At 39.1% G+C, this 12,462-nt stretch overlaps 1 protein-coding gene across 1 annotated transcript; it reads right to left on the reverse strand.

Moving 5' to 3' along the window:
• Positions 1-10,525: 10,525 nt before the first annotated feature.
• Positions 10,526-11,449, reverse strand: LOC117714730 (taste receptor type 2 member 106-like). The gene has a single exon (XM_034511325.1). The coding sequence runs from the start codon at positions 11,447-11,449 to the stop codon at positions 10,526-10,528; it is 924 nt and encodes a 307-aa protein (XP_034367216.1).
• Positions 11,450-12,462: the final 1,013 nt, after the last annotated feature.

Genomic DNA, 12,462 nt, shown 5'->3' on the forward strand with positions numbered 1-12,462 from the left:
CATCCTTTTGGGTCTGGGTTACCTCACTCAGAATGATATTTTCTAATTCCATTTGCCTGAAAACTCCATGATGTCCTCGTTTTTAATAGCTGAATAGTATTCCATTGTTTAAATGAATCCTATTTTCTGCATCTATTCTTTGGTTGAGGGACATCTGGACTGTTTCCAGCTTCTGGCTATTACAAATAAGATTGCTATGAATAGAGGAGCATGTGTCTGTGTGGTGTGGTGGAACATTTTTTCGGTGTATGCTCAGGAATGGTATAACTGGGTCTTCAGGTAGAATTATTTGCAATTTTCTGAGAATAGCCAGATTGATTTCCAGAGTGGCTGAACCAGTTTGCAATCCTACCAGCAATGCAAAAGTGTTTCTCTTGCTCCACATCCTCACTAACATATACTATCACTTGAGTTTTTAATCTTAGCCATTCTGATTGGTATAAGATGGAATCACAGGGTCATTTTGATTTGCATTTCCCTGATGACTAAGGATTTTAAACATTTCTTTAAATGCTTCTAGGTCATTTGAGATCCATTCCTCTGTTGAAAATTCTCTGTTTAGCTCTGTACCCCATTTTTTCTTTATATTGGCTATTTTTTTTTAAATTTCAAATGTTGTCCCCTTTTCTGGTTTTCCCCTCCACAAACTCCTATCCCTTTCTCCCTCGTGCTGCCTCTATGAGAGTGCTCTCCCATCCACCCACCTACTCTCACCTCACTGCCACAGCATTCCCCTACTCTGGGGCATTGAGTCTCCACAGGACAAAGGGCCTCCTCTCCCACTGATGCCAGAGAAGGCCATCCTCTGCTACATATGCAGCTGGAGCCATGGGTCTCTCCATGTGTACTTTTTGGCTGGTGATTTAGTCTGGGTTAGTTGATATTGTTATTCTTCCTATGGGGTTGCATTCTCCTCCTCAGCATCTTCAATCCTTCCCCTAACTCTTTCCTTGGGGTCTCTGGGTCAGTCCAATGCTTGGCTTCAAGCATCTACATCTGAATTGGTCAGGCTCTGGCAGAGCCTCTCAGGGGACAGCCATACCAGACTCCTGTCAGCAAGTGCTTCTTGGCATTAGCCATAGTGTCTGGGTTTGGTGTCTGCAGATGGGATGAATTCCTAGGTGGGGCATTCTCTGAATGACCTTTCCTTCAGTCTCTGCTCTACTCTTTTTCTCTGCATTTCCTTTAGACAGAAACCATTTTGAGTTAAAATTTTTGAGATGGGAGGGTGGTCCCATTCCTCAACAGGGGGCCATGCCTATTCCCTGGGTATGATCTCTACAGGTTCTGTCTCACTTTTGTCAGGTATTTTGGCTAATGTCATCCCTACTGGGTCCTGGGAATCTCTTGAGTCCCTGGCCTCTTGGACTTTCTAGTGGCAACCCCAGTTCCCCATCTTTCACTGCTACATACCTCCATTCAATTTTCTGACACGTTCTACTTCTCCATGCCTCCTCCCATACTTGACCCTGCCCCCTTTTTCCTACCCCTCCTTGCTCCCTCACAAGTCCCTCCCTCTACTTCACAAAACTCAGGTGATAGCAGATGCTGGTAAGGATGTGGAGAAAGAAGAACACTCCTCCATTGCTAGTGGGATGGCAAACTGGTACAACCACTCTGGAAATCAGTCTGGTGCTTCCTCAGAAAGTTGGAAATAGTTCTACCTGAGGACCCAGCTATACCACTCCTGGGCATATACCCAAAAGATGCTCCAACATACAACAAGGATGGGGTCTCTGTGCTCAGTCCTATGACACATGCTCTACTATGTTCATAGCAGCATTATTTATAATAGCCAGAAGCTGAAAACAACCCAGATGTCCCTCAACAGAGGAATGGATACAGAAAATGTGGTACATTTACACAACGGAGTTCTAATCAGCTGTTAAAAACAATGACTTCATAAAACTCTTAGGCAAATGGATGGAACTAGAAAATATCATCCTGAGTGAGGTAACCCAATCACAAAAGAACACACATGGTATGTACTCATTGATAAGTGGATATTAGGCAAAAATGCTTGGAATACTCATGATACAGCTCACAGACCATATGAAGTTCAAGAAAAAGGAAAACCAAAGTGTGGATGCTTTAGTTCTGTACCCCATTGTGTTATTTAGTCCTGTACCAAATTGTGTTATTTGTTTTTTTGGGGGGGGAGGGGGGAGTCTAATCTTTCAGTTCTTTATATATTTTGGATAGTAGCCCTCTATCAAATGTAGGGTTAGTGGAGATTTTTTCCCCAATCTGTAGATTCCTGTGTTGTCTTATTGACAGTGTTCTTTGCCTTATAGAAGATTTCAGTTTTATGAAGTCTGATTTGTCAATTGTTGATCTTAGAGGCTGAGCTACTAGTGTTCTGTTCAGGAAAATTTCCCCTGTGCCAATGTGTTCAAGGTTATTTCCTACTTTCTCCTCTTTTAGATTCAGTGTATCTGGTGTTATGTGGAGGTCCTTTATCCATTTGTACAAGGTGATAGAAATGGATCAATTTTCATTCTTCTACAAGCAGAGTGCCAGTTAGACTAGGCCCATTTGTTTTAAATTCTTTATTTTTCCCACTCTATGATTTCGGCTTCTTTGTCAAAGATCAAATGTCTATAGATGTGTGGGTTTATTTCTGGGTATTCAATTCTATTCCATCGATCAGCCCATCTTTCTGTGTACCAATACTTCGCAGTTTTTGTCACTATTGCTTTGTGTTAGCTTGAGGTTAGGTATGGTGATTCCCCAGAAGTTCTTTTATTGTTAAGAATTGTTTTTGCTATTCTGGGCTTTTTGTTTTTTTATATGAAGTTGGGAATTGCTCTTTCCATGTCTGTGAAGAATTGTGTTGAAATTTTGATGGAGATTGCATTGAATCTGTATATTGCTTTTGGTAATATGGCCATTTTTACTGTGTAAATCCTACTGATTCGCAAGCATGGGAGATCTTTCCATCTCCTGTGATGTTCTTCAATTTCTTTCTTCAGGGACTTGGAGTTTCTGTCATACAGATCTTCCACTTGCTTGATTAGAGCTCCAACAAGATATTTTATATTATTTGTGGCTATTTTGAAGGAAGTTGTTTACCTAATTTCTTTCTCAGCCACTTTGTCATTTGTATAAGAAAGGTTACTGATTTGTTTGAGTTAATTTTATATTCAGCCACAATGCTGAAGTTGTTTATCAGCTGTAGACAGTGCACATCCTTGTCTTTTCCCTGATTTTAGTGGGATTGCTTCAAGTATGTCTCCATTTAATTTGAAAGTTTGAAAACTTCAGATTCCCACAGACAAATTTATAATAGAAGTGAGTTCAAAATAGAACCTTAAGATACAGGACAGGTAAGTATTAAATTTAGGTAGTAGAATGCTTGTCCAGTATATACAAAGGCCTGGTTTTCATCCTTAGCACGGAATAAAGTCAGGCCTGTTGGTGCATCCTTTATAGTCTCAGTGCTCAAGAGACAAACACTTGAGACACGGAAATTCAAAATCAGGGACAGGTATAGTGAGAGGACAAGAGTGACTCCGGGGTTTGATGGCGAATTCACTAGGATTCACCACTGGAGCATTTAAGTTTACTATGGCTTATAAGATTAGGATTCTAGTTGTTGTGCCAAGCAATTAAATTACCATTGATTCTGAACTAAGTTTGTGGGGTATTTTCCTTCATATGGTGGCTCAACTGGGTTCCAGAGAGAAAGGTATGGTGGCAAAGCATGGTTTTGCCAGATATGCACCACAAAGGCCATTGGAGTTTTGAAGCATGGGGTTGTTGTGGTAGTGACATGCCAGAAGGAACTTAGCAAGCTGGGTGGAGAAATTTTGGGGCCCTGAGTCAGAGAGTCTCCATGAGATGAGAACAGGCTGGCCATTGCCCATCAGTGTATAGTTCAATAGACCGGCCATTGCCCACCAGTACATAGTCAATCAGCCTGCTGGTGTCGAACCAACAATAGCGTAGATTCATTAATTAATATTTCCTGAAGCAGGTGGCACCCAACATGTTGGGCAAGAATCCACTAAAAATTTTAGGATTATTAGCCTGAGAGTTTTATTTTCTAAGTGAGAGGTGGCACTGGAACAAGTCACTTGGATTCAAGCTGGGAAACCTTGAAACAAAGAAAGAGGGCTCCAAAGTCCCCTGCTGTGAAAAGAAACAAGATGACTGCTCTGAGTCAGAGAGTTGGAGAATGGAAGCTGTCTACTTGTTGGGGCAGATATTGATTTAACTGTGAATTTATAAAATTGGGATTATTTGCTTTTAGGATAGATTTATATACAAATTTTGTCCAAATTGCGTGGGGGGATTTCGCCTGCAGTTTGGAACTGGGATAGGGAAAATTGACTCCAAGTAGGGAGGGCAGTGATAACTGCCTGTTATGTACAGGTATTAATTAATAGAAGTCTGTGGCATTACATATAGATATCATAATAGGTATTAATAAAATAAATGTCTGTGGCTCCAGGTAGAGAGCACAACAGTTAGATGCTATAACAGGGTGGCTGCTGTAGACAGAGAGCTTAACAAGTAAAAACTACCTGCTTCCTGTAGGCAGATATTAGTGAAAGTTTGAATTAATTGCTTTAAAGATGTTAAAATTGTTTTTTTTTTCTTCTTAATCAAAGTCATCCAGAGCTGTACAGCAAGTTTGAGGCTGACCTGAGGTATATAACACCTTATTTCACAAAGGAAGAAAACCCATTATGACTAGACCACTAAAATCATGCCAGTGAGAGCAGCAAAGCAAGTGATCCGGTCTGGAAGAGCAGTGGTTAGTGTCTGTGAAGTTGCAGCACTCTTCCCCTTAGAATGTTGACCACACATATTTTTTCTTTTTATGTATTTTAACTTTTATTCATATGTGTAGAGTGAAAAATTATAAAGATCATTTTATAAAATATATACAGGGTTTTTCTTTACCCCTAGACCTGAGCAAAAGAATGCAGGTTCCAGAAAGCGGAACTGAATGTAAGATTTCAGGCCTTCACTGCCCAGGATACATTCCAGGAAGAGTACATTATCCCTGAGTCAGAAGACACTTAGATTAGATTAACATTCCTCAAGCCTCTGGGAAGAGAATCCACCTGTGGGCAGGGAAGGCCCAAAGCAGGAAGACACATTCCTGACCACAAAGTGAAATACAAGTCATCTAGGTGAGACTGAGAAATAGTTGAGCTAGTGACAGGGCAAGACCACATTTTGAAATTATAGAGTGTTTTCCACTTGACCCTGATTCACTTAGGTTGCATTCCTCTGGAATTCTCCGCTACTTTTATATGTTTCCTTGGTTACCCCTTCCCCCAGCTTGAGGACTTCCCAGTGTTCCAGAAAGCTGTAATTTAAGTCTAACTAGATGCTCTGCTAACCTAGATAAGCTTCCGCCCCCATCTGGTACAGCCTGCTGATTCAAAATTTGTAAAGCAACCAATCATGTGTAACTGCACGAAAATTCCTCCCTTTCCCCACCCCGAGCTACAAAAAACCCCTCAGCTTGCTGGTCTTTTGTCAAAATTCTGCTCCTGTGTGGGCAAGCAGTTGGACCTTGGCCAGCCAACTCTCCCTAATAAACCTCTGCTGATTGCACCCAGGTATGGTGTCTTGCGGTTTTTGGGTGGCCATGATTTCCAGAGACTTGAGTAAGGGTCTCCCGAGTTTGGTGGTCTTCATCTGCTTTTATGTATATTAACAGTACATAGGAAATTTAGTGATTTAAAAAGAATTAAACAAGTGAACAAAACATATGTTTTATTATACACAGATAAAGTTACTTATAAATTTAATAAATATTCCTTCTTTTTCCCTCCCCCTCTCTGTACCTATATATCTATTTGTCTGTCTGAAAATATAGGAATTGAGAGTATAGTAATTATAATCAATATTTTGTTCATACCTTTTCATTTTATAACATTAAGCTTAATGAAACTATTATTTTATATAAAAATGGAACATTGCTATAAAAGGAGTAGGCATATTTAAAAGTAAACTAATATTGACAAAAATTGCAAGAAGAGAAAACAAAAAAACCCCATAAACTTGACTTTATATAAATTAAAACAGATTTCTCCTAACATCACAAAATATTTTCTAGATAGCAAAATAAGAGGAAATAACACAAAAATATATGGCATAATGTTAAAGTATAAAATAATAAAGAAAAGCATTAAGATAATGGTAAGGAACATCAGAAAAATAAATGCTAAAGAGTGTATGCTGGCAGCTAAAACCCCAAACTCATTACTGAATACGTATTCATTTTTAAAGTGAACTTTTGTAATAAGAAAACATGGAAATAGTAAGACTGGATGGTGATGGATGTTTAGTCACACTTAAAATATTTCTTTACTCTTTCTTGAGAGAGTTATCAGTTCTGTAGAAAATTCAGTGAATTAGAATTTTAGAATTTTTCTTAAAACAGGACTCCTGCAGTGTCTTTGGCAACTTTGGTGCACAAGCTCTTTTCCCTCCCAGATCTCCTTCTTTCCACACCACTCTTCAGCTTCACTCAGACTTGATCCAAATTCATCTTAACTTTAAAGAAAATTCTTACCCAAGGATGCAGTCATTTGCTCAGCGCCAATTAGAGTTTTTATTTTAGAAATGTAACAACAGATATTTTAGTTTTTCCTTGTTATTTTTTCCTAGAATATATTATCTGTTATGGTAGTCTTGTAATTTCAGTATGTATGAAATTGTTGCTTAATGAAAGTTTTGTTGTTTGTTGTTGTGTTGCTGAGTCTGGCTTGGCCATGGTAGGGATGGCACAGCATTGTTCCTACACCTGAAACAGAGGCAACTTGTTTGTATAATAATGTACATACTTTCATGTTCCTTCTTTGAAAAATGCCTTCTGCCAAGGTTAATATCGCCATGATAATCAGAGACAGCATAAGTCAGGTAGGCGAGGGTATGGCTAATGTATTAGCAAAAATGGTTAATGCCGAGGCCTTCCAGATAGCCCTTAAGGCTGTGGAAAAGAACTCTAAAAACCTGAGTTCAGAAATACATAATGTCTCAACTATGCAAAATATAAGAATGCAATATGAATTGTGTAAGGAAATTCACAGATCCAAAAGAAAGGCAGCTTCACTATGAGCCAGCTTGTCGGAAAGATACTAGGGAAGGAGATAGAGAATTAGGGAGCGGTGCTTGCAAAGTAAGATTCCACACAGCTAAATTTTTTTGCTTGTGCTTAGAGAGGCAGGTAGATCTTGAATTCAAGGTCAGCCTGGGACAGAGGGAGTTTAGGTTCAGGTACAGGTGTGGTAGAAATGGTAATTTCAGGACAGGGTCACACACAACTAGCTTATTGATTGTGCTTAACCAGGTAAGCAGATCTCTGAATTCTTTTGTAATGTTAAAAAAAACGTGCTTGCTGTCTTTTTCTAAGAATCAAAGGACTGGCTATCAGAGGATGCCAATGTGTGGGATAATCAAAAGGGAATATGGGGTAGATGGAGATTGATATGTAAATAAAAGACTGGGCTGTTGATCTGTAAGAGATGAGCTATCTAGAGAGTTTTTACAATAGCAAGAGAAAGCTGTCTTACAGAACATAGGGCTTCAGCTTGTAGCCCATTGTTTGACTTCAAGTCATTTGTTTCACCACTCTCAAGTACCCCCTCTTCAGAATGAGTCTCCAAGCCAAAGCTGGTCCTTGCCATTTTTTTTGGGGGGGGGTAGGGGAGAGGTCAAGGGTAGTACTTCATCCTAGCATCCCAAGCACTTGGGAGACCACTGCAGGAAGATTGCTGTGAGTTCGATGTAAGCTTAAAGAATGAGACTTTAATCATATACATTAGGATTTATGTCTTATAAGAAATATAATATAAATTCAAATGTTTACAAATAATTTTGAAGCAAGATGAATCAATTATATATTAAGTTAATTGATATTCAGAGTACAGCTCTTCAGGAATACAGACAGTATAACACATTTTCAACTAATCTTGTAAATTTTGATAAAAATAAGTAGCAAAATTTGAGATTTAAAAAGTTATTTTAGGGCTGAACAGACAGTTCTGTGCTTTATGGTGCTTGCTGCTCTTTCAGAGACCTGGGTTTATTTTCCAGCACCCATATAATGGCTCAAAACCATCTATAACTTACCTCAGTGCCAGGGGATCCAATAACTTCTGGCCTCTGTGAATACCAGGGACATATGAACAGATATGCATGCAGACGAAACCATAAAAATATTGATATTGAAACTTCACACAGAAAACAAATTAAGCCTTTATATTCATAAATGTTAAGACATCACTCTATAGTGTAAGGTTCACACTCATTTTTGAAAGAACTAAATAAGAAATTGATGTGTTACTGGTTTTGACATAAAGTTCACTTAAAAAAAATCATTTGAAATGTGTGTGTATGTGTGTGTCTGAATGTGCATGTGTGTCTGAAACCATAAGGTAGAAAATTTCTTACTACACCCAAATTCTACCCTGAGTTCAGCCCGTTGTCTCTTGGTCAAAGACAACATGAATGCTTAACATCCTCTATAAGAGAATGTTTTCTCAACTTATGTTCATTCACTCACTTCATTATCTGAAATCACTGCATTTGAAGAGTCTAGACTCTCTCCAGTGCTTTGCTCCCCTCCTCCTTAGATAGACTGTTCTACAGGCTGTTTGTCACAGAGCTCCATCCATCTGCCATTCAGATCATGGAGACAACATCAAACCTTCCCCTAGCATTAAGGATTTGGGGAACAGATCTAAATAGTGAAAGTAAAAGTAACTTTGTAAGAAGTAAAATTGTCTTCATACAACCAAACCAAAACAAAGCAAGACAACATCCACTGCTTCCCCCAGTTTCATTCTAAGTGTAAGGTTGAGCCTAACTGTTCAGCTTTGCTTTTTTTTTATTGGGTCTTCCTGGAGAAAGGGTTTCAGTGCTCCATAGAAGTCAGAAGAATCCTAAAGCAAAACCTTGTTTCTGGTGTTTATCCTCATTCTGAAGGATTTTATAAGCAATGATTCCCAGTCAGACATTTTCCCTTTGGGAAATGTGTAGGAAGAAGTGGCAGGGTCAGAAGATTGATTAAGTCACTGAATCTGTAAATGGACTTAAAAGTCCATCAAAGAAGAAAGGTTTTGTGATATATTAAAAACTGGAATTGAGAGGCATTGGGAGGGTAAGGTAAAAGTATAATGTGATGAAAATTCCCAGGAATCTATGAGGGTGATCCCAGCTACGACTCCTAGTAATGCGGATATGGAACCTTAACCAGTCATCCTCTGTAACCAGGCACGTCTTCCAGTGGAGGGACTGGGACACAAATGCAGCCATAAATCTTCAATCTACAATTTATCTTGCCTACAAGATATGCAGGGATAAAGATGGAGCAGAAATTGAGGGAATGGCCAAACAATGACTGGTCGCATTTGAGATGGAGCCACTGGTCCACTCCATGAGATGGAGCCTACCCCTGACACTGCCACAGAGCCCAGAGGCTGGATAGCCCAGAGATATAGAATCGATCCAAACACAACCAGCAGGAAAAAAAAAAAAAAAGAAATAATTCCTAATGATACTCTGTTATACCAGAATATCATAAACCAGAGCCTAGCATACACATTTAAAAAAGCTTCATTCACCAACTGATGGGAGTAGATGCTGACATTAAACCAAACATTAAGCAGAGCTTTGGGAATTCTTTAGAAGACGGAAGGATTGTAGAGGTCAGAGAGGTCACGGTCAATATGCCCCCCCCCCCAATCAACTAACTGGGGCTCATAGGGGCTCACAGAGACCGAACCAACAATCAGATAACCTGCATGGGTTTGACCTAGGAGTTCTGTTATGGTTGTATAACTTGGTCTTCTTCTGGGACTCCTAACAGTGGGGCTGTGGGCTGTCTCTGACTCTTTTGCCTGCTTCTGGGATCCTTTTCCTCTTACTGGATTGACTTTTTCAGCCTTAATATGAGGGAGGTTCCTAGACTTTGTGCAACTTGGTATGCCATTTTTGGTTGATATCTCTGGGAGGCCTTGCCTTTTCTGAAGGGAAACAGAGGAGGAACAGATTTGGGGATGTGGAGGTTGTAGAGAGGGACTGGGAAGAAAGGAGCAAGGGGATAAAATTGCTGTTGGGATGTAATAAATGAGAGAAGACTAAACAAACAAACAAACAAACAAAACAAAACCTCCCCCACACAATTGTGTAGCCGGCATGGTGGCACACTCCTTTAATCCTAGCACTCAGGAGGCTGAGGCAAATGGATCTCTGAGTTCAAGGCCAGTCTCTTCTACAGCATGTGTTCCAGGACAGCCAAGGCTACACAGAGAAACATGTCTTAGAGGGACAACGACAAAAAAATAAAATACAAAAGGAAAGAGCTGTATGTACTTTACTGTTTAACAGTATCTTCAGTGGTTCCCCTCCCCAAAAGCACAATTGCAAGTTTTCCATGATGTCCAACAAGACTTTTTTTTTTTGTTTAATTAATGCAAGAATGTGGAAGTGAAAACTGTCTTCAGAGATCTCAACATCTCCACATCAGGCTATTCTGGCCATTCATTTCTCTGGAAGTCTATCATGTCACTCTGACATCCTTGTCTTTCTTGTGACATTTTAATTGCTTTAGTGCCTTCAAAGAAGCCTTCTTCAGCTGGCTGTTTGCTAGAATTAGGATAAATGAATGACAGCAAGGATACATGCATGAAATTATCAAACCCGAAATAAGTAGCAGTTTATTTTCAGATCTTAAAAAGCTCAATGTTTCTATCAAATTACCTACAAAATGCAAGATTAACAGGATAATAAAAGAAATGAAAACTTTCAGGACTTTCACATGAACTTCTGTGTTAAGGCTTTTGAATCTTGAGACATACAACCGCATCTTCCTGTTGTGTCTCCAAAGGGAAATAATTAATAGGAAGCTTGTAATGATAGCCACCATGAAGAAGAATAAGACTCCCAGGTTGAGAAGAATGTGGTTTACAATGAACTTACTCTTACAGAGGTAAAACTGCCAGGAAGTATTTCTGTGTTGCTCTTTATCATTAAATATCCTCACTAATTGTGGAGAAGCAACTGACCACGATATAAACAAGCATCCCAGGAGAAAGATAAATATTGTATTGATTCTTCTCTTCAAGTAGAAGAAGACGTAGTGAGAAAAATTTGCTATCTTCAGGAGATAGAAGAGGTTGAGGCTGGTAGCAAACCATATACTTGTATGATGGGTAATCATCCACAGGTAAGCAATCACTGTTATGTAATCATCAGAAACAACCATACCTGGAGAAAATAATTTTACATATCCATCAGAGATTATTATACATATGACACAGATTCTGCAAATAGCCAAGCCTATGAAAATAAAGCCAGCTGTGGAGAACTTCTGCTTGACACAGTTAATGCAGTTTGCATGCAGGATAAACCCATTTCCTAGAACTCCTAGCACTGAACCACTAGTTGCAAAACAAAGGAGGATTCCTTCTGTTACAGTCAGCATCTCTACAAATCCCTAAGGTTCCTTCTGCTGCAACTATGGCTATTTTAACTTTTTTAAAAATTCTGCTGCAGAATGTTGCTTATAAGGGAAGCTTGACAGATGAATAATGCTTTTCTTCCGTCTTAGACTTCAGAGTGGCCCACTAATGCCTTTTAGTGGAATCAGAAATATCTTCTGTTCTTTAAGGCTCGGACTGTTTACGGAATATGTGCAGACTAATGTCTTCTTTCAATTTGTTAATAAGCAAATGAAAGTTTCTGTTTCATGGATTTTACTTGGCCACCTGACACTGTTTTGCATTTAATAAGCTGAATGGTGATATGGGAGTGCCAGACATACACTGACAGGATCCAAACCAACAAAACTAGCACTGCACTTTATCCTTTTCCATAGCAACTCACTGTTAGCTGGGCTTGGTGGAAACTGCCTAAACCTTTATTTAACTCCTAAGACTAAGACTTGTAAATTACTTAAGCCTTAGGGATCCAGACTAGTTTGCATAACAAAGTGAGATTTCACAAACAAAATTCACAAACTCTGAAAACTCCAACATCATACAAAAAAAATAAACAAAAGGGTAAAAAATATATGATTTTTATTATTACAATAGTATATAGAACACTTGAATAAACCACTCTTTTAAATTGATTAATTTTAATTTGTTGGGAGCCGACTTTTAGCAGAAAGAGGCTATCAGCTTTGCAGCCATCTTGAGCCATATACCCTGACATGAGACTTGGATTACAATAGCCTACAACAGCTGAGCACACTCTGATAACATCTTGCTTTTGATACCCAGGACTTTCCTTGGGTGTGTGAGATTAAAGGTGTGTGAGATTAAAGGTGTGTGACTTAAGAGTGTGACTTAGAGATCAGATTTAGAGACAAGACCTAAGGGCATGATTAAAGGCGTGACCAAAAGGCATGGCTTAGAAGTGAGACATATAAAAGGAGAGAATCAGACACTTTAGAGAGAACAACTTGCAGAACAATTTGGAGTAACAGAGATTCAG

The sequence above is a fragment of the Arvicanthis niloticus genome, chromosome 9 (assembly GCF_011762505.2).
Source record: "Arvicanthis niloticus isolate mArvNil1 chromosome 9, mArvNil1.pat.X, whole genome shotgun sequence".
In the NCBI taxonomy this organism is placed as follows: Eukaryota; Metazoa; Chordata; class Mammalia; order Rodentia; family Muridae; genus Arvicanthis; species Arvicanthis niloticus.

Bases quoted from the DNA above. Each gene is read 5' to 3' on its own strand.
- LOC117714730 (XM_034511325.1), bottom strand. From the start codon at position 11,449: ATGCTGACTGTAACAGAAGGAATCCTCCTTTGTTTTGCAACTAGTGGT.